The sequence below is a fragment of the Henckelia pumila genome, unplaced genomic scaffold, assembly GCF_033568475.1.
Source record: "Henckelia pumila isolate YLH828 unplaced genomic scaffold, ASM3356847v2 CTG_477:::fragment_1, whole genome shotgun sequence".
Lineage (NCBI taxonomy): Eukaryota > Viridiplantae > Streptophyta > Magnoliopsida > Lamiales > Gesneriaceae > Henckelia > Henckelia pumila.
In genome coordinates this window covers 331,689-353,344 of record NW_027331840.1, presented here as the reverse complement: position 1 = coordinate 353,344, position 21,656 = coordinate 331,689, and the positions used below count along the sequence as shown (strand labels likewise).

At 34.5% G+C, this 21,656-nt stretch overlaps 5 protein-coding genes and 1 long non-coding RNA gene across 8 annotated transcripts; 2 read left to right on the top strand and 4 right to left on the bottom strand.

The window, feature by feature from the left end:
* Nucleotides 1-215: 215 nt before the first annotated feature.
* On the bottom strand, nucleotides 216-2,870 carry LOC140872778 (F-box protein SKIP8-like). Its single transcript, XM_073275660.1, has 3 exons — nucleotides 2,223-2,870; nucleotides 1,502-1,698; nucleotides 216-726 (listed from the first exon to the last, which is right to left on the bottom strand). The coding sequence occupies exons 1-3, from the start codon at nucleotides 2,634-2,636 to the stop codon at nucleotides 468-470; spliced, it is 870 nt and encodes a 289-aa protein (XP_073131761.1). The 5' UTR covers nucleotides 2,637-2,870; the 3' UTR covers nucleotides 216-467.
* Nucleotides 2,871-3,991: 1,121 nt separating this feature from the next.
* On the top strand, nucleotides 3,992-6,078 carry LOC140872750 (calcineurin B-like protein 8). 2 transcript variants are annotated; one of them, XM_073275635.1, is made up of 9 exons: nucleotides 3,992-4,109; nucleotides 4,470-4,595; nucleotides 4,740-4,822; nucleotides 4,937-4,996; nucleotides 5,130-5,238; nucleotides 5,325-5,377; nucleotides 5,460-5,540; nucleotides 5,615-5,727; nucleotides 5,829-6,078. In XM_073275635.1, exons 2-9 carry the CDS (start codon nucleotides 4,505-4,507, stop codon nucleotides 5,896-5,898), a joined length of 660 nt encoding a protein of 219 aa, XP_073131736.1. In that variant the 5' UTR covers nucleotides 3,992-4,109; nucleotides 4,470-4,504; the 3' UTR covers nucleotides 5,899-6,078. The 2 variants fall into 2 exon arrangements, with proteins under 2 accessions (XP_073131736.1, XP_073131735.1); XM_073275634.1 differs by lacking the exon at nucleotides 5,829-6,078 and having other exon boundaries at nucleotides 5,615-5,822.
* Nucleotides 6,079-7,060: 982 nt separating this feature from the next.
* LOC140872808 (uncharacterized) lies at nucleotides 7,061-7,883 on the top strand. Its single transcript, XM_073275700.1, has one exon. The coding sequence runs from the start codon at nucleotides 7,225-7,227 to the stop codon at nucleotides 7,801-7,803; it is 579 nt and encodes a 192-aa protein (XP_073131801.1). The 5' UTR covers nucleotides 7,061-7,224; the 3' UTR covers nucleotides 7,804-7,883.
* Nucleotides 7,884-7,974: 91 nt separating this feature from the next.
* On the bottom strand, nucleotides 7,975-10,383 carry LOC140872785 (GDSL esterase/lipase At4g10955-like). Its single transcript, XM_073275672.1, has 3 exons — nucleotides 10,314-10,383; nucleotides 9,218-9,352; nucleotides 7,975-9,048 (listed from the first exon to the last, which is right to left on the bottom strand). Exons 2-3 carry the CDS (start codon nucleotides 9,316-9,318, stop codon nucleotides 8,082-8,084), a joined length of 1,068 nt encoding a protein of 355 aa, XP_073131773.1. The 5' UTR covers nucleotides 9,319-9,352; nucleotides 10,314-10,383; the 3' UTR covers nucleotides 7,975-8,081.
* Nucleotides 10,384-11,501: 1,118 nt separating this feature from the next.
* On the bottom strand, nucleotides 11,502-16,103 carry LOC140872749 (UDP-glucose 4-epimerase GEPI48). 2 transcript variants are annotated; one of them, XM_073275632.1, is made up of 10 exons: nucleotides 15,650-16,103; nucleotides 14,904-14,953; nucleotides 13,936-14,071; nucleotides 13,726-13,827; nucleotides 13,241-13,468; nucleotides 13,139-13,171; nucleotides 12,810-12,888; nucleotides 12,364-12,446; nucleotides 12,087-12,178; nucleotides 11,502-11,935 (listed from the first exon to the last, which is right to left on the bottom strand). In XM_073275632.1, the coding sequence occupies exons 1-10, from the start codon at nucleotides 15,830-15,832 to the stop codon at nucleotides 11,848-11,850; spliced, it is 1,074 nt and encodes a 357-aa protein (XP_073131733.1). In that variant the 5' UTR covers nucleotides 15,833-16,103; the 3' UTR covers nucleotides 11,502-11,847. The 2 variants fall into 2 exon arrangements, with proteins under 2 accessions (XP_073131733.1, XP_073131734.1); XM_073275633.1 differs by lacking the exon at nucleotides 13,139-13,171 and having other exon boundaries at nucleotides 15,650-16,092.
* Nucleotides 16,104-18,161: 2,058 nt separating this feature from the next.
* Nucleotides 18,162-21,165, bottom strand: LOC140872752 (uncharacterized). The gene is made up of 3 exons (XR_012147913.1): nucleotides 20,996-21,165; nucleotides 20,852-20,917; nucleotides 18,162-20,764 (listed from the first exon to the last, which is right to left on the bottom strand). It is a non-coding gene; the product is annotated as an uncharacterized lncRNA (long non-coding RNA).
* Between the last annotated feature and the right edge of the window lie 491 nt (nucleotides 21,166-21,656).

Sequence of the window (21,656 nt, the reverse complement as noted above, 5' to 3'; positions counted from 1 at the left end):
ATTCCCTTATGGTCCCTTTTTTTGGTTCGATAATAAGATAATTGAATGATTAATAATTTGATTGATAAATAAGGATATGTCTTGTGTTTGGATTTTTTTTGGCACTGTTATTTAATTTACCAAAACATTCTTTTTGTCTTTTAAGAAATTTTTTAACTGTTGCCTGACCTATCACGAAGCATGCACATACGATAACATATGCAGTGTAACTGCAGAAAAAGAGCTTCAATTCCACAAGTTTTTCATTCCATAAAAAAAATTGTAAAGGAACCAAAAGCTTCAATGAGTCGAACAGCTTCCTTTTAGCCGAGATGTCATTCAGTGTATCCATGAGAAGGGGTAAAACTTATATTTTTCGGGGAATTTATATACGAAGTTTAAAGTTCTTTTTAGTATGAGAGACAACTCTACTATTTGTCCCTGCTTGATCCGCCTCTAAGCATTCTCATCGTGATGCCCCCAACCTCTTATCCATGCGGAAGAAGCTGCAAACCAACTCCATGAATTAACAATGCTGAGGTATGATGGTGCACCATGTACCACCTTCCATGGTGGAACTCGTAAACATTAGTTACATTAAATGCCTCGGCATCTAGGTCAATGTAAGCATTCATGGATACCCAAGCCATATCTGTCAGCACCCGAGTTTTGACATCTCGAATCTGGAAATCAGCGACATTCTCCCAGCTAAAGGCTAGCTGCCAGCTCTCCATGACCGCATTGTAACTGCAAAGGGAGTTTGAAAAAAGTTTAAATAGACACTAACAGGCTGAAGCAAATACTTGACAAAAACGTGATCAATATATATATATATACTTTGAAATTATATATATATATATAGTTGACAAAAACCCCTCCATGCTTCATGATTCTCAATCGGATTGTCTTCCTGGCACTGCATTCTGACCATACGTTCCAACATGTAGAAAAGACTATCAAACTTGGTTATGTCAACCAAGCATAATCTTTCAGGACTCCAAGTCCACGGGGTTAAACATAACAGCATGAAGGTAAAAAGCAAATGAGTCAAAGCAGCAAGCAGACTAAATATAATTGACGAGGATTTATAATTTTAGTCTTTCGAACAAAAAAAAATGTCATAATAGTCACCATACAAGGGGGATCGCAAAAAGAGTGAATGACTTATACTTTAAAAGTAGTGTATGTCGTGTAACAGAACCTAACGAAGTATCCGTTAATCAATCTCAAGTTCCATACATTTCAACAAAATTTCTAAAATAGACACCTTAAAGAGCAACAGAAGATTAAACAGAGAATTTAGATTTCAAAAGAAGAAGTTAGAGTCCAAAGCAAGGTGTGAGAAACAAATCTATAAATCCTTTGCGCAAAAGATGTGACTTGATTATGAATCAAATCAAACAACAAGGAAAGAAGAGGACAATAATGAGTAGCAGTTATATTTTACCTTTTATAAAGATAAAGTTAATATTAAATTAGCAAGAGCTGAAAATTTTCCGTGGATGGATAGGAAAACGCATACCCACTAAATGACTCGCCATTTGCATGAAAACACTTCACATAATCCGCATTGAGCCAAAATAGAGCCATATCTGGAAGTGCTCTGTCTCTCACTATTCTATAAAACTCCAAATTGATGTTTACAATGGCTCTCGTGGCTGCATAATAGGCTTTCCATCCATGGGGTGGTGTCACATGATCTTGCTCCAAAGTGAAATCCTAGACCATGAAGGGTCAAGCAACAGATTCAGCAATTCTCACAATTGCAAACATAAACGGAAATCATCCTCCCTTGTTTCTAATTTACAGGATCAAATGGCCCTCCTAATCCTGATTTCAATCCAGGTGAACAAAGAGAATCTTAACATATGGATTCTCATGCATCCTAAACAAATTAAAGAAGAATCTGTAACCAACCTAAAGTTGGGAAAAAAAAAACTTATCATCCAAATGTTGCTTGCCAAGTCTCCTGCATGTATCATGTATGATTTACAAACAACTGCTCAGGTTTTCAAAACAAATTCAGAATTTTCAACTCCATAGTTATATGCAAAGACTAGGCATCCTACATTGCTAGCACTGGAAGTAAAGTAACAAAATTTCGGCGAAAACTGAAGACACCCGCTAGGTAAGCTAAACTGACCCAAAGAGTCACTTCAAATTGAACACCTAAAAGAACTAGCATTGCTTCGTGGATCAAAAAGTTCAGAAAAAAATTTAAAAAAATTGAAATAACATAAAACCTTATGAAATAAGGCCTTCCACGCGTTATCATCATTGGCAGCTTCACGCATGCGCGAATTCGTCATGGAAAGCCTACAGAGGCTGGGGTAGTCCAAGTAACTCAGCGCATGCGTCGTGATCTCCGGCACCAACTGCTCCATCATAGACACCCCGGTCTGCCTCTCCGCCGCAATCTCCCCATTCTCACCCCCATTCAAAAGCGCCATCATCTCAGCACCGCTACCACTTTTGCACTCCTTCGTGGCACGTGTACAATCACCCCAATTATTCAATTCAGACTTACTCGATTGTGATTTCCCCTTGCGGAAAATCAAAACAGTCGCGACGAAGAAACAGGAAAAGGTCACCGCTGCGGCCACGAAGGACGACGAGCAATAGCTTGCGAAGGAAATTCTATAAATACTAAACTCCATTCATAGGTAACGAAATTAAATAAAAATCACAAAAGGGGCTGCTGCAATTGCCACAATTCATGAAACGGAGCAAGAGACAAATCGGTGTTTGCCACATCCACACCCTGAAAAAGGGTTTAGGGTTTGGTGCGCGACGGATTGATAATACAATGAGAAAGAGGGGAAATTGTCAGGCGGCGGAGGGCATGGCGGACGAAAAGGAAGGTGAAACGGAAGAACGACAGGTCAAATGTACATATATACTCAAAACGTGACTGAAGGGGTAGTTTGCCGATTCCTTAAAATCCAACGACGCCGTTTTACCGAATAATTTACTTTTTTATTCTTTTATATATTATATAAAATATTATATTATATTATATATATATATATATATATATATCTTTATCTATAACTATGTGCTATATTTTTATTAAACAAAATTAAAACCCCCAGCATTATACATTCGGTGAAACTTTTAAATTAATCATATCTATTAAAAATTACAATAACGAAATATTATTTTATTTTATACAATAATAACGCTATATATATAGTCCAAATTAATGTAATAATGGAGTAAAAGCATGTTTGATCAATAACCATGAGTTTGATTATTTTATCAATATGACGCACCTGTCAGAGTTTTACTCATTGTGATTTACTGATTAACGGAATTTGTATGTTATTGCATTAGTAAAAAATTACCGAGTGTACACCAAGTTTTTATTATGATTTTGTTATAAATTATTTCACAATAATAAATACAAACTCTTCCCATTCAAGATTTTTGCAACCATACTTAATATTTAGCTTCTTTAGAACGAAATGAATATAATAATAAAGAAATAAAAACTCTTATAAATTATATTCTTATAAGATAATCTTTTATTTGATCCGTTTAATAAAAAATATAAACAAAAAAAAATCAATTTTCGTCGTAAATATGAGCTAATTTCAATTGGTCAAGACAACTGGTATTATTTTTCTTTGTAAAATATCAATTTCCACATCTATTTTAAAATTTGTGTACTACAATAAGCACAATCCACTGGTGTTGATATTACGAAAGATTAATTTTATAATATAGTTAATTATATATCCATATATATAATATATGATATGATATAATATAATATAATATAATATAAAGTGGCACGTGTCATTTTCAAACCATTTGGTCGGTCTGATTGTCAACCATGAATGTCATAACTCATTCATATAATTTTAAAAAAAAAAAAAAAAAAATCCCTCTCTCCTCGTTTATGTTACAGTTTGAGCAAGTTTGACAGTTGAAAACTCTAACCGTCCTAAAAAGAAACATTAATAATTATAATTATAACGAAAAAGGTTGCAAAAAGTCAGAGAATTTGAATCAAAGATTTGATCACGCGTGAATTTGAAGGTTAGAAAATCCAGTATAAATATATGCTTGACCCATTTATGAAGAATCAGAGGCCAACACTTCCACCACAAGTCCACAACAGTAAACTGGTGAGTTCTTTTCGTTTTGTTGTGTTTCCTCTTCCTTTGCAAAGTTTCATATTCTTTTTATAAATTTAGTCCAAGGGCGAATTGACGAAATAGTCGGGAATCGAAAAATTTATAGGGAAAATGTTTATCCCACTGGATCTGGCCTAGATTGTAGAATGAAGATGATGTTGGGGAACTAAACTTTTTTGGACGAGTGTTAGGTTATATCATGCCTTTTGCCTAATGGATAGATCAAACTGGCCGTTATGTCGATTTCTTGAAGTTTCATGTTAATATATATATGGGGCCTATTTAGATTACTTTGTTAAGACTGTTATTTATGAGATCATGCTATCAATTCAACTCTACAATCTTGTGCAGCTTTCATTTTGCAATTCTTGGACAAAAGCCGCATAATGCTTTCAATTGCGAGGTGCTTTCGCCCGTCTAAAGCCAAACATCCGGCCGGATTCCACTATCACACCATTCTTGCTTCCGAGACAGCTTGTGAGTTAGATTGCATTATAATCTTAAGAGCATACTTGCAGACAAACTCGAATCATGAACTCCTAGTTTCATTTATGTTAGAGATATTTTCCTGGTTCGTATCAATTCGTTGGATTCTGAATCTTGACTTGTTCCTATTTGCAGTTAATGTGAATGAAGTAGATGCTCTGTATATCCTATTCGAGCAGCTGAGTAGTTCAGTGTTCGATGATGGTATGATTCACAAGGTACTGTGAACTCGGGGTGGCCCCAGAAAATTCGATAACTGTAAACTCTTTTATTTTGTGCTAATGGGAATCTCAATTAGTTTGTTATTTGTCTTTTATATCGTTTGGTTTCAGGAGGAGTTCTATCTTGCACTTTTTAGTCGCAGTAGCAAGCAGAATGTACTAGCAGAAAGGGTTTGAATCACTTGTCAATTGTCATCCCCTCTCATATTTTCCTATCTGTTCTTTCCTGAGTGTGGTGATTCGCCCCGGTATTTTGTCCTCCATTTTTCTTACTAAAACTAAGTTCATTGTCTCCCCATTTCAGTTATTCGACCTGTTTGATGTTAAGCGCAATGGGGCCATTGAGTTTGAAGAATTCGTTCGGTCTTTGAGCATCTTCCACCCTGATGCACCAGAGACAGATAAAGTCGCATGTAACCAACAATAAATTCATTTTGTAGTCAAAATACCAATTCCAAGAACAATTATAGAACTTGAACAAAAATATCTGATCTTGCAGTTGCATTCAGATTATATGATCTCAGGCAGACGGGTTTCATAGAACGAGAAGGAGTAAGCATTATTACCACATTATACATTTGTTTCATGTTACAACAGGTTTGTTTCATCCTTTTTTGGTTGTTGGATATTTCAGTTAAAGGAAATGGTGCTTGCTACTCTGAGGGAATCAGAGTTGTCTCTCTCAGATGATGTCGTTGAAGCAATCGTCGAGAAGGTATACATCAAAATATAATCATTTGATGTACTCGAAATCATGGAGTATCTTACTCGTATATTGTTTTCGGGCAGACGCTTTTAGAGGTGGATTCTAAGGGAGATGGGAAGATAGATATGGAAGAGTGGAAGGAACTGGTTGCCAAAAATCCTTCTCTTATAAAGAACATGACTCTTCCTTATTTAAGGTTAATCCAAGATCTATACATACACATACATGTTTCTTTAATGTATAAATTAAAGAGTGAAAGTTTTTTGATGATATATATGTATATATGATATGTTTCAGGGAGATAACTCTAGCATTTCCAAGCTTTGTTATGGAAACTGAAGTTCCAGATTCAGAACTCGTCCGTTGAAATTTCAAAAATAGCATTTTTTTTTTTTAAAATATAATTTATATATATATAGACACGGTATGTTATTTGTTTGATCAATTGTGTAACATGTTGATCATATTCTTTTTAACTACAATTCTGCAAGCTAATTCCCCTACAAGATACAATGTAGCAAGCCATAAATATAATGGCCTTTTTTTTTCCTGCATCAGTTGTGATATTAACGACAAAAAATTTATAATATTTTATTATTATTTGAAAAGTAAAAACATCTTATTGTTCATGCCGCCCGCAGGGTATTACTAGGGGTGATCACATTTTTTTCAAAAACCGCCCGAACCGACCACCCCGCATCGTCCCGCACCGTCGTATTTCATTTTTTGAAATAACCGCGGTTTTAAAAAAAAATAAAAACCGTCCCGCCGCCATGGTTCGGTTATAATTTTTGGCCCAAACCGCCCCGCACCGCACCGCCGTGTATAGTGATATTTAACTAGAGTTATATTTATAGAACATTGTATATACATTATACACAATAGATTCGATCATATGCCGCCTCCACTCTCTTCTCTCCCAACTCTTCTTCAACAAATTTTCCCCTCTTTCCCTCTTCAAAATATATTTACTGCTTCTCTATACAAATATTAATCTTCAACTTGCCTAAACATATTATAGTTAATTAACTTTATTTTGTCGCTTGATCGTTATTTTATTTAGTTTTATTTTGTTTATTATAGTTTTCATTCATTATTCTAATAATTTGAATAGCTTTATTTTTTTTTCATTTTACCTATCATTAAAAAAACCTCGAACCGACCGCAACCGCTTAAAACCGCCGAAAATCGCGAAAACGATTTTACATATAAAACCGCAACAAAAAAAATATAATATAATCGAACCGCAATTTGCAATTCGGTTTGAACTTCTTATGAAAAACCGCCAAACCGCACCGTGATCACCCCTAGGTACTATCATGCGAGCGACGTGTAACTCATGATTGGTTAAAATCAATGAGTTTTATGTGAGGCCCATTAATTTTAACCAATCAAAAACTATCACGGGTGGAATCGACTTAACCGTCCTATAGACAGTGATTTGAAAAAAATACAAAATTTCAATTTCAAAGGGTATAAAAGGGGAAATTAAAGTTAATTGATGTGGCCGTAACAGTAAACGCTGGCAGGCATTATGTATCTATCGCCTTCAATTATTTGACAGAATCCATTGGAAATGCTAAGATATGCTTTCCTCAATCTCTCCGAAAAGCTTCATCTCAATTCCACTTATCGGCCACTCTCATTCCCTCAGATTTTGAAACACTGATTTTACCGAGCTTCAGATCCAGAAATGGGCAAGTCTAGTTCCCACACGAACTTAGCCTCGTGTCTTCTGGCCGCCATTTTCTTGATGCTCGTAATCGCCGCCGCTTTCATCGTCTATTTCACGGTTTTCAGGCCAAGAGACCCCAAACTCACCGTCAACGCAGTCCAACTCCCCGCATTCTCCGCCGCTAACTCAACCGTCAGCTTCACTTTCTCTCAGTTTGTAACCATCAGCAACCCCAACCACGCCGCCTTCACTCACTACGACAGCTCGCTGCAGCTGCTGTACGCCGGAAGTCAGGTGGGTCTGTTGTTTATACCCGCCGGGAAGATCTCCGGAGGTAAGTCTCAGTACATGACGGCCACATTTTCCGTCAAGTCCTTCCCGCTGTCGGTTCCTGTGCAGCAAGAAAGCGTTGGGCCCGCTGCACCAGATGGGCAAATTGGTTTTGGGTTCGGGCCGGGCATGGAGGTGGAAACCAGGCTTGACATGGCGGGTCGGGTTCGTTTTCTGCATTTCTTTACACATCGGGTGGAGGCTAGAGCTGAGTGCAGGGTAGCCATTGGAGTTGCCGATGGATCTGTTCTAGGCTTTCACTGCTAGGCGCTCACTGTTCATCTGAAATTATATAAATTTATTGCGACGCTTTTGTGAAATTTAGTCTTTCGTAAAAAATAATAAGGTGTTTGAGATATAAAAATATGTTTGTTTCTCTTAAAATAATATGAGAGAAAAATTTATATTTTTGTAGTAAAAAAATATCGATCGGTTGACTTGAAATGAAAATGTACAGCAGATGGATAGAAGAATCAGCCGCCTTTGCATCAGGCAAACGTTTTCAGAGAGTAAAAAGTTGGGTAGATTTACAAATAAAATAAACATCAACTGTAGTTGTAAATCTTGGATTCCAAGTGCAGATCACATCTCCACCATTGATGAATACCATGAGCATCTTTGAAGTCTCTCGCCCGAGAGCGGTTCACCGTAAGATTGGCCGAAGGAATAAGATGCAGCGGCTCTTCGGACTGCACACCCATTGCATTCAATAGAAGACCTCCGATCGAGTGTTGTGTCGCCAACCTCTCAATACCTCCTGCTCCGATATCATCCATCCGTTTCCGGTGTTCAAAGTACCCGACATACTCAGAGCAGATATGATCAGACGGGTTAACGTATAGACATGGCAACCATGAAGAAAGGGCATGAAACGTCCCCAAAGAACGGCTTGTTTGGTGGTTGTTTTTCATTGCAAAAGCCAGTCCTGCCGTGATCACGCTGCCTGCTATTCGAATGCCGTGTTTCACTTTCTTATCCTTGATTCTCTCGATTGGTGCTGAAAAGAACGGTGGATTGAACAAGAACGAATCAAGGAAAACCCCGGTCTTGGCCATGTTCTTTCCAGCCAGCATTGCCATGGCAGCACCGAGTGAATGACCAGCTAACCAGACATTTGCACTTCCGAATGTAGCAACCACATGTCGAACGGCTTGTATTGCTACTTCAAACCGAGATGTCAGATGCAGCCCATTTTTTATGACGTGGATGTCCAGCTCAATGTCTCTTGAGAATGCATCTCCTTTGGTTATGGTGCCTCGAAATGCGATTACATATCGTGGAGCCTCGTGTGATGAAGGGTTGTTTTGGGTGGAAGTGAGTTGATAGATGGCACCGAATATACAAGAATCAGCATCATCTATAAGGAGACGGTACAACTGAAAATGGAAAGCATCCCACCACCGAGAAGCAAGGGTTAGGCTCCCTTCTCGTTTTTCCTGGCGGTCTCGTTCCAAGATGTACACACTCTGAACCAAACTAGCTGCAACAGACCTTCGATGACATGGATTGTCCCTGGGAAACAACATAAATAGTGCATGAAAAGTTACTCTTAACTGCGGCAAGCTACGTTAATCCAAGTTCACAAGAACAATACATAATGAAATGCCAAGAATCGTAAGATAGTATGGCTCTTAGCTGTGAAAGATAGCATCAGACATAGTTTAAGACTTTTAGTTCATACCAGTCAACTTTAGTGAGGTGCAAAGGTCCTGAAATGTCGAAATTTTCCCTGTCCGAAGTCGTAGAACCTGAAAGGTCCACAATTTGCCCTTCTGATGCCATAAGCTAAGATTCTTGATTTAATCTCACCAAGAATCTGCATATTGATCATACTTGGTAACAGACGAAACAAGATATCTACAACCTCTTCATCAGCGCAGGCATATGCTCAGAACAAAAATGAGAGTCCATAACTCAACAAAATTTCTAAACATCAAATTTCAGAAAAGAGCAGGCGAAAAACCAAAACATAGCATCTCCAGAATGCCTAGAAAACCTATGGCATCGAATTAAAATCACAAAATTGGGACAGCAGAGATTGAGTAATAGAAAATGAACTAAGATCTTCGAACCACGGCAAAGAAAGCCCAAATCTTTTTGTACAACTTGCAGGGTGTAACATAAAAATGTTCTTGAACTAAAAATTAGAGTTGGCCTTTTCGGAAAGCACAAAATTTTTTCATACATTTGGTTTTAGTTCTGTGTTTCAATCGCTCCACATCAAATGAAAAAAACCCAAAATTTCCCCAAAACATACGGGTTTCGTACAACTAATATACATACGCACGAACTGGATCCAATAAAACTAATCATAGCTTCACAGACAATACTGTAAATCTTTCCTTCCAACTCCAATGTGGCACCCAAAAATGTATATGCTCACATCCGGACCTTCAATTGTACACAATATGTGAAATCCAAAAGCAAAAGATAAAAAAAAAAAAAACGAAGCCAGATCCAAGCACGTTATCCATTGCCTCCGAATCACCTCTTCAAAAAACAACACACAGAAGCCAATTAAACTCACTTCAAAGAACCGGCGTCACAAAGAAAACACAAGTAAAAGCCCACAGCTGGAATCTTAATCTTAATCTTAATAATAAAAAAAGGTCAGAAACTGTAAGTTTTTAGATAATAAGATTCGAGATGTCCATTATTTTACGAAAATTACAACAAATCCCATCTGGGTTCGTCATAAATACACGCAATGTCACAAACCATTGCATACATGAATCGTATAAAAGGGGGAGAAAATCGAAAAGAAGGAGAAATGCTACCTGCAAGAGAACTGGTTGAGTTTGCAGCAAAAGCGTAGGCTAGATCGTAAAACCGGAGTTAAAAATAAAGAAATGCGAGAATTTGGGCGTTGAAGTGTCGCTGTCCAGTTTTTGTTTAAGGTTGTAAATTTGGGCACACGGTGGGGTCAATGAGATTGGACTTTGCAATAAAATCATGGATTTCAAATATTAAAATAAATATAAGTTGTTGTTGAATCCAATTCGAGTTAATGGGATGGGCCGATGGGATATTCGGACCCGGGCTAAAATTGTAGGTGTGTTGTCATATTTTTTTTAGGTCATTATCAAGCTATATTTTTGTGTAAACTATTTATATTAATAAAAAAATTGTTAATAAAAATTTTAAAACATCTAATCACTGAAAATAAAAGTGATGATTGTTTTTCCTTTGAAAACTCAATTTTATGCACTTCTTAAAAGTAGCTTCAAAAGATGATGACATATTGATTCTGCTTCTACTAAAATTATTCTAGTCAATTTATTTTTATCTTTCTACTTTTATTTTGAAACACTAAACGCTCTACCATCTATAAAATTTAATCACCGATTAAAGCTATTGCAATTATTTGAGGAGTGTTTATAATGTCTATTCAATCGTCTTCCAACTTAGTTGGTAGTTGGTAATTGTGATTTTAAATGAAGTAACTAATAACATTGAATCATCATTAATGTAAACGTGACATTATGATCGACTTTTTATATAAAATATAATATAATCTACATACACGCCTGACATTATAATTAACTTATATATAATACAAATACATGTATAATAAAGTGTAATAATAATTATAATTACCCGAAAAAATGTAGTAATAATAATAATGATAATATAAATTATAAAATGTGATTATCCAAAGCGAAGGCAATGATTTTAGCAAATTCAAAGTGAGCTTTGAGACTATTTTAAATAAATTATTTAAATAATTATATGATTGACTCTTGATAATTTTCAATTGAACGACTAAAAAGGATGAATTATTTATTATCATGACCCAATATTATGGTCTCACTCAACACAACAAAAATGAAAGGGAAAAATAATCAAAACCTACCGGGCATTGACTTTTACACTCTTTAACATGCGTGCTTGCAATATGGTTCATGTTACAAATACTCGGTTCATTTTCTTCTAAACGAAATGCAAAGAACAAAATGAACAAGAGATCACCACATGCAAGCGCTGAGATATTCAATATAAGCAAAAGAAAAAAGATTGGCCAGATTGTCTCTGCATTTATTAATTTTCACTAAACAAGTTTTGAAATGTATCCAAGATTAGATCTCATGTAACACAGTAGATGGTAAAGCTTTCTTCTCAGAAAACCCCATTAAAATTTGGCTAACTCAGCCTAAATCGACAAGAATTCCGAGTTTTTTTTTTTTTTGTGGGTGTTTCAGCCAAGGCGATAATATATAGCACCTCAATCCGTGAAAGCAGCAAGACAGAAAATGACCGATCAATCGAAGATACAGTTACCGGACGACACATGTTTCAACTTTCAACTAGAGATTAAGGAGCCTGAGACTCGTAACCATAAGGATTCTTGCTGGCCCAGTTCCATTGGTCTCTGCAGAATTCTTCAATGCCATATTTCGCCCTGCAACAATGTGAACCCTTCAAGTTAGCCCAAATGTGGCAAATCAGGTACTTAGCATTTGAAAGAAGAAAGCTGTCGATTATGTGGTGCTGTTAAAAATGAGGTGATTTCTTTTTGTTAACGCAATGCCTTAACATGATTTAACACTTACTTCCAGTTCAATTCACGTTCAGCTTTTTCTGTTTCAGCATACACAATCTCAGCATCACCAGGGCGTCGATCAGCCATCACCAGTGGAATTTTCTAAACACGCACACAAAAATGATATGAAATTATGCAAGAGGGTATTGCTTGATACACGATTTTAACAAACAAATATGCAGTGTACCTAAGAACTTGATATCAAGAAAAGATACAAGGATTACATCAAGGGCCATTTTTAGAACGTGTAAATCTTAAGTGGGCTGAATATTATCTCAAGAACTGACCTTCCCAGAAGCCTTTTCAAACGCTGCCACCATCTCCAACACAGAGGTACCTTTCCCAGTACCCAGATTGTATACCTCACAACCTGCAGGAAGTTAATTCATTAACATGAGATAGCCTAAGCAAGGGAAAAAAATATCAAATCAGAGGTCCTAAATGGGGCAGAAAAAAAAAGTACTCCAGCTCGAGAGGACCATAATCAGTTAATCCATTGAACCATGTATCTCTAAGTACTTGAATTCTTTTTTGTTATCAGTATACCCAGAAAAAGATGAGAAGTTACTTTTCACCAACCACTATTATAAAAGTTTTATTTGAGTATCCTTAAGAATCACAATGAGACCTTAAGTTCTCTAAATCCACGCCAGAATGGCAGAATCTTACAAGAATAACCTCAAGTAAGATAGGAAAATAAGCTTTGAACAAATACTCAAATTAGGGTTCATACCTACAGAAGGGTCAGCAAGTTTCTTCAAAGCGGCGATATGGCCATCGGCTAAATCAACAACGTGGATATAATCACGTACCTGGGAAGTCACAAGTAGTAAAACGGATTATAAATGAAATAAATATACTAATGCATCAATACCCAATGATATCTATATAATTAGGATACAAGTTTTCAGCCTGATTTTGAACGAAAATATATACTGCAAACCACAACATCAAGAATTGTACCATGCAGAAAAGTCCAATTTTAAAAAATATGATGAAATCCCAACTTCAATAAGTACATGTACTTTCATACCCATTCATAATGCATATCAGAATACTTACCCCAGTTCCATCCACTGTTTTGTAATCAGTTCCCTAAACCAACAAATAAAAGACTGGAAGAGTTGTCAAAAATCTAAATTTCATGCATATCAGAATACTTACCCCAGTTCCATCCACTGTTTTGTAATCAGTTCCATAAACTGTCAGGGCTGGCCGCCTTCCAACAGCAACTTGTTGTACAAAGGGCATGAGATTGTTCGGAATCCCACGGGGATCTTCACCAATATAGCCACTAGGATGTGCACCAACTGGGTTGAAGTACCTCAGCAATATGATTTTCCATGTAGAGTCGGACTTGTAAATGTCACGACAGATCTCTTCAATGAAAAGCTGCGTAAATGAAATAATGTAAAGTGAATTCAATAATTTGACACTTCTCAAGGAATTCAAACAAACAAGCCATGGGCTAACTACAGGAAGCAGTTTTTCCACCAGGGGGCAGACATACGAGTAGTTTTTGAAATTTTATTCAATGAGCCAACCCATCTCACCCCCCTCCAATAATTCCCGGATTCAACCCCAACCGCAGATTAATATCATTAGATGAGATTCATTTAACTTATGCTGATAATTGACACAATAATTACCTTTGTACGTCCATAGGGATTTGCAGCACTTATGGGGGATTCTTCTGTGCATGGTACCACTTTTGGCCAACCATAAACAGTAGCTGAGGACGAAAATACAAGCTGAAAATAAAGAGCAAGTAAATCCAGTTAAGACAAGGAATCAACTGAAAATAATACACACAAGCACACATATATATACATGAGCCACACTATAGTTTAGACAGATACTTGTTTACAGCCATGCGCCGTCATTACTTCTAGTAGAACAATTGTGCCAATAAGGTTGTTGTCATAATACAGTAACGGTTTCTGCACACTTTCGCCGACTGCTTTTAATCCAGCGAAATGAATAACAGCCTCAAACCTAAATTGAGTGCAATTTCAGCAGCAAACGTGGGGTCAATGCTTAATTTTTTGAAGAACCAATATAACAAATCCCTCTACTGATTTATTAAAATGGATAACAAATCAAATTTCTATTGATAAAATTATCTCGTGACAAGTTAAACACCATTACTTATCCCAGAGATCTAAATTGAGATGAGCGTCTTAATATATACTGTAAAAGAAATATACAGATCATAGTTTTCTTAAATGAAAAAAATAGTATTAAATATTTAAATGAAGAACGAGACCGCCTTTGTGGCGACATTTCGAGGAATAAGATGACAAACCAACTTGGGTAACTAGTCTCAACTAATTAATAACACAACTTTTGATCAATGCAAATATCGATTGACGATCGTATTCTTTCCAGATGTGCCCAATGCAATCCAATATTTTAAGTTTTCACACAATTGGAAGACATCTTCTTATGATCCTTCAAAGATTGTTTGGTTTCTTTCTTAAGTTGGTTTCTATTCACTGATCTCACCATAATACATGTTTTTCTGAATTTTTAACTATCCTGAGCATATAAACAGCTTGCAATGAATGTGTAATTTTTTCCGCCTACACCAAAGAAAACCAAATTCCTTCAAACATCAAAAGAATTTGGCATCTGCTACATAACTGGCCCTAGGGTAATTGGAGAACAATGATACATGTCATTAATGGAAAGAGTAAAGAAAATGAGTGTTTCAGCTGTGAACTAGAGTCCATGAATCCAGATTTTTCATCAATCCCTACTGAAATCAGATATTTATTTGAGGATAAACAATAAAATTTTAATAATACAAACCCAACAAAAGACTCACTTTTCAGAAACAAAAAGTTTGTCAAGTGCAGGCTTATCTCGCAAATCTATCTGCAATCAAATACAAACCATTGAAGTGGAGTTAAAAATTACCATCATAAAAAAAACACCATCACAATTCATTTTATTATAAGACACAGCTGGCTTAGAGGCCGAGACTAAGATGAAGAGAAGAAAATTTCCCAGATTCACTTTAAAAGCACCCCCTCTGGTCCACCTAATTCATCACAATTCAGAAAACAATAAACTCAAATATTTACCCCACAACACGATCTTATAAAACCTAATAGGCAGACGAATAATCGTTTTTGTAGCAACAAACACAACTCGCGTAGCTCCAGCCATAGTGACATGATTCAATCGGCATGGTAAATTTGATTAGGGGCTCACTCCCAGAGAGAAATGTAGATCAATGATCAAACTCATGATAGGCAATAAATTAGCCCACTATCTGAGTATTCACATTAATTGCACTAGTCCACCCAATCTGGCATCAGTATCAAAACTAAAATGTGTATATCTCAACATGAATCCTCAAAGCCATAAACACCAGAAACTACCCAAAATAAAACAGATCCACTGCATAACAAACGATCAAAACTCTATGGAATTCGATTTTACGAAATCAACCCCACTTCAGTACGCAAATACTAACCAAGATCGAACCTTCCACACAAACCGTAACCCAAAAACCAAAAATCACAAACCCCATAAAAATCCAAGAGGAGGAAATCAAGGAAATGGGACCTTGTGAAAAGTGAGATTGGATCCATGTTCACCAGCGAGTTCTTGCACTCTCTTGATGGCGATTTCGGAAGAATTGTCCAAATTATCGACCACCACGGCCTTGTATCCTCCCAACAGCAACTGCAGCACGGTGTGGCTCCCAATGTATCCCGCACCCCCGGTCACAAGTATACTCCGCGACATCGTTCCGATCGAGGGTAGTGCCAAATCCGGAATAAAAATTCGATAATTAATCAGATTTTCAAGATGCAAAATGCAGGAGAAGAGACAAAAGGGGAGCTCTAGAGACTATAGGAGTCGGGAGTCAGTATGCGGAAATAGTGTGCATTGGCTATATTATATAGACACGTTGGCTCGCTGCCAAGGATTTTGCCAATTGCTAGTGGAATTTGGATCGCCTGCCCAGGTTGAATATAAGAAGAAAGTTGATAGAGGTTATTAAAATTAATTGTATTTAATTATCTCATAATTAGATTGTCGTAGATCCTTTTATTTTCCGATTAATTATATATATATATAATTATGGGTTTTGTTTAATTAACACAGATCGATCATTTTTAATTATATGCATACAATAGAATGTTGAGACCGAAATGAGTTTTATGCTTTTACTTTTGGTTTCCATTTTGGCATATGGATAAAACACATATTTGGTAAATGATTCTGGTTTCGATTTATATAATATTATGTTTCAAAAAATAACAGATAGATTTAATATTTGGTATAGACCAGTGATTTTTGCTGTTATAACCCACAGCAACTTAGATGCGTACTGAATAAAATTATGGGTTTAATGTAGTAACCTTCAAATTATATCAACCAAATTGATTAATGGATTTAAAGTTAAAGATTTCAAATCCATAATAACAATTATATTTTTTAGTTAAGTTTTCCATTGAGAATGGATTTCAAATGTCAAACTAGTTATTTTTTTAATAATTATAGATTGTAGTAAATTTCAAATATATGCTAATTAGAGTCATTTCCAATATTTTCTTCAAATATTATCTCGAATCTAAATCTTCTGATTCCATACGCAACCTTAAAAAAAGTTACTATTTTCATGATCGAGATTGGGCATGTATATATTCATTGAGCCTGCTAACGTGGAATTTGTAGCTTAGGAAAACAGAAATTTTGGTCGCTTAGCCTGACTGCCACCTAATATTGATAACTTTACACCACCAAATATATTATAGCATTATTATTATTCCCTTTTATAGCTAATGGTCACTAATAATAATATAAAATTTATTAATCTTGAACAGTGATTGGGGTAATGATGTATTTGGATTTATGAATTTTTAAAACCAAATATGTGAGATCTATAATCACAAAAACTTTGGTTTGTTTATATAAATCTAATTTTAATGGATACAAATCCTGAATAGTTATTTTTGGAGTCATTTCGACGTATTTTATAATCATTTCACGTCATTTTTCAAATTCAAATTATTTCGTAGAAACTTAGTGGCGTCTAAGATTGTCAATTGAGTTGGCTGGGTGGGTCCAAGTTTAACTTATGCAACCCTATAAAAGTGTAATTAGTATAACTGTTAGATGAATTGGGTTAATTACATTTGGATCTTCAGCCCAATTAAAAAAAATCCGAACTCGGTTTCATTGGGCTCGGCCTATTTAAACTAGCGGACGGGGCACACACACAATACGTGTGTTGAACAAATATAATTTGATACCATATATATAATGGTCTTTTATAATAAATATTATGTGTGATATTTACTCATATTGATTATACGGATCGTTTTACCACACAATTTTGATGTGAAAAATTATTATATTGCTATCAATATCACCATCAATATGAGTGTTTGTCATTGTTCTTCATATAATAATTGTCTTCGTGCTCGCGTCTTCGCACGGTATTTAAATGTTGTCTTTCATTTGCTCATGTAGGAGCTGAAGATTACATTGCAACTATAATAGCATTTTAATATGTGTCAATATTTAAAAGATAACTCGTAAATATCGGTCTTGACATGGGCACACGCGAGCTTGTAGAAAATTTTAAATGAAATTTAAACTTAAGTATTTAAGTGAAAATCATAAAGGATTATAATTAGTTTATAAAGTAATCGTGTATATTTTTCAAAACAATAATTGTATTGATATCAAGACAATTTGCTGTTGTGAAATTTGCATTGTCCCAGTTAATTAATTAGATATCATATGTTTTTGTTTGTAAAATATGAGCGTTGTAGTGGAGAGGACAACCGAAAATGCACTTGCTATCCAAATGATAAAATAAATGCATTGAGAATTTGATTGACTGTTATTACATTAATGTTGAAAATAATTTAACATTTGAAATGATAAGATCGATAATTTTGTGTTTTTTCATTTATGAAATAATTTCGTTAGTGGTTGAAGTTCGAGAACCAAAACAAAAATGAAATAAAATTTTGAAGGAGCAATTTATTTAAAACACTAAATGCTTCAAATAAAAATTAATGATTACTGGAGAAGGAATATAAAATATAATTGAGAATGAAATACATATTTTCTTGAAATCTAAATTTTCTCAAGTGATTTTCAATGAGAGAAGAATTCAATAAATGTAGATAGCTTCAAATATGAATCTAAGGTTTGGAATATATATGATACAATAGAACCACAAATAAAAAAGAAACGCAACAATATAATTATTAATTAAGAAAGAGTAAAATAGATATGAAGAATTATAAGGTTAAATAAAATGTATACATTGAAGCTTAAAATTTTAAACTAATGAGATAGAATCGCAAGAGATAGGTACAAATCTGGTTAGAATATATAGTAGAACAATATTTAAAGTAATAGCAATTTAAATTTAAAGAATTTGGAAAAAAATTATAGATTGCATCCGTGAGTTTAAAATTAAACTGATTAAGAAATATAGTCGGAATAGAATTTGTTCCTATCCCTTCTGATTCTCACACCTTTCAAATTTTATACTTAAAATGTGTATTGATTGGAAGCCGAAAATCAATATAAAAAATAGATTTATTTTAAATTTTGAAAAAAAGAAAATTCAAACACTAAATGTTTTTATTTAAATGCTTCAAAAAACTAATTGTTACTGAAGAAGAATCGCTATATGATTGAGAATGAATACATGATTGAGAATGAGACATATTTTCTGGGTCGATGACTGAAATTAATAAGGATAAAATGAGAAAAGTGTAGATGATAATATGAAAACGTTTCACTAAAATTAAAATTTGAAATATATATATATATAGAGTTTTACTATGCTTCCCACTTATCATGCCCACCAATTATGTTCACCGATGATGTGGCACTATTCTATTGGACCTACAATTTATCACATCCAATAGAATAATGTCACATCATTGGTGGAAATGGTGGTGGACATGATAGGTGGGCAGCATAGTAAAGTTTTATATATATATATATATATATATATATATATATATATATAAATAGATCGCATCCATGAGTTAAATTTAAACTGATTTCGAATGAATCTGAATATATTTGATTCTATCTTTACCGATTCTCGGTCATTAATTTGAATTTTTAAACTTGAAATGCACATTAGGTGGCAGTTCAAGAAAATTGACTGCATGGAGCCAAAAGTGAACATGAAAAAGATATTATATTTTTTGGAAAAATAAATTTAAACACTAAATGATTCAAATAAAATATAATTGTTAATGAAGAAACATAACAATAAATCCAAGAATGGGTACAATTTTTTCTAGCGGCGCAAATGAAAGTTTAATGAAATCAGTGGAGAAAATGTGAAAAGTGTAGATGATCTTATGAAAATCGTTTCACAAAAACTGATTGCATTACTAACATGGCAGAATATTCCATTGGAACAACCTCCATCAGGGAAAGATTTAAACTCTGAGAAGGTAAAATCTTATTTAGAAATTTTTCACATCCAAATGAAATGAAATGGATTCTAGGCATTCCAATAGTTCCGATTTTGAAATCTTAATTGATTGATTTCATTTCTCATTCTAGAAATCAAGAGAATGAAATGCAAAAAAAATTTGGATCTATTAAAAAAATCACAATCACATAAAGTCAAGTTGAACAAAGAAAAATCGAATTCAGAAATCTCATAAAAAAGAGGCACGGAAAAGAAGCGATCACCAGTTAAATATTTTCAGAAAAAGTAAAACAAGTACGTACGACATAACAATGAGATTATTGCTAACATGACATGGAGAATAATTAAAAACAATATACATAAAAGAATGAGATCATTGCAAACATGAGATGTTTTTCAATTTCAGCTGAAAAACACATAAGACATAAAAAGATATTAAAAAATAAGCATAAATATTCCATCATCCCCTCTGCTTTTCTACTAATACACACACACACATATATATATATATATAAGACAAAGAGATTAAAAAATAATGATTAATAAGAGCATAAAATAGATTTGTTAACTGGTTTTTCAATGGCTCATTAGTCCAGAGAGTTTGTAAACCAAGGAGAAATCCTGAAGGAGAAAAAATTTCTTATTTTAACTATCAACTAAATCAGTTTAAATTTGAACTCAAGTATATTGAATATATCACTTGATTCATGTGCAAACTTGTTGACATGATAAAGACTGCAATGAATTATCAATTTTCAGTCCACATGAAGCGAGCTCTGTAATCAACTTGTAGGCTTGGAAAAAACACCAATGTTTTACTGTTTCTACAACGAACCAATGAAACTTTTTCATCGAGATTCGATTTTTCTGAAGCGCGAAATATGTTTGTACGCATGTAATAAGAAAGAGCAGACATGTAAACCTTTTGAAATCACGAACACTGCAATCAATGATCTACTTCAAGTTCACACTAAGTATTAAACTCTCATCAACCTCATAACAAACTCTTCGTAGCACATATTAAATCCACCAAATTCACAATCAAAACAGAATGAAACAATCGAAATCTAAGTATTTTCCATGCAACGGACCTCATAACAAACTCTTGGTACCACATATTGAATCAATACTTTAATTTCATAGCAAGTCAAGATAAAAAAAAATGCACTGAGTTGAAGCGCAATCTAAAATGAATAGTATAAATCGCAATTTTACCGAATTTGAATGGTCGTATACAATTCTCTGATGTGAGCCTGAAACAACAGCGTGATTCACCCAAATTTCAGTTTTTGTCATACAAAGTAATATGATTCATGTCACATGAAAGAAAGTAGACATACAAATTTGTAAATCCAGAAAAAAATTCCAGACCGATGGAAAATCAAATTCGTAAATCCAGAAGATAACTGGAGGGGGAGGAAAATTGGAGTATTAGAAAATCATAAATCCAAATTAACAGACATTGAGAGGAAATTAAGAAATACCGTGTCTCTCCAAATCGTAAATTTGGAGAAGAATCCATCAGTTGCATTGAAGGTAGCGAGAAGAAGCGTGGGAATTGGGAGAGAACGTGAAGAGGCTTGCCTCAGACGTGGAGAGAGGAGCGGATAAAAACCAAGCGATAAAATGCAAAAGTAATCGTGGAAGAAGAGGGCTTTTTGGAAAAATGAAAAACAAATCAAAACATCGTAATTTTTATAAGCTGCTTAGACTTAATAAATAGTAAAAGATATATACTGGTTTTATGCATGTCCAAGAAGTGAAGCCATGTGACCATGTCCAAACGTCCTTCAATGAAGATTTTTATTTTTATAATTGATTTTTAATGTTAGATTGCAATTTTTGCCAATTGTCAAGAAATTAAATTCAGGCTCGGTACTTGTTTTTTTTTTTTAATCTAGAAATTATAAGCACGAGCAATAAAACATAAATGAGATATTTTTTTTTTTATAAATGATGGTTTTATATATCGATTAAAATACTTAAGATACCCAAAAGTATTATTTTAAATATATTAAAAAGCATAACTAGTTTTGAAAAAAAATTATAAATCCCCAAAAATATCAGATATATTTTATAGAGATGGTATGATAAAAACGATCATAAAAATAAATCAATGTGTTTAGTATGTGGAATTTTATTTGG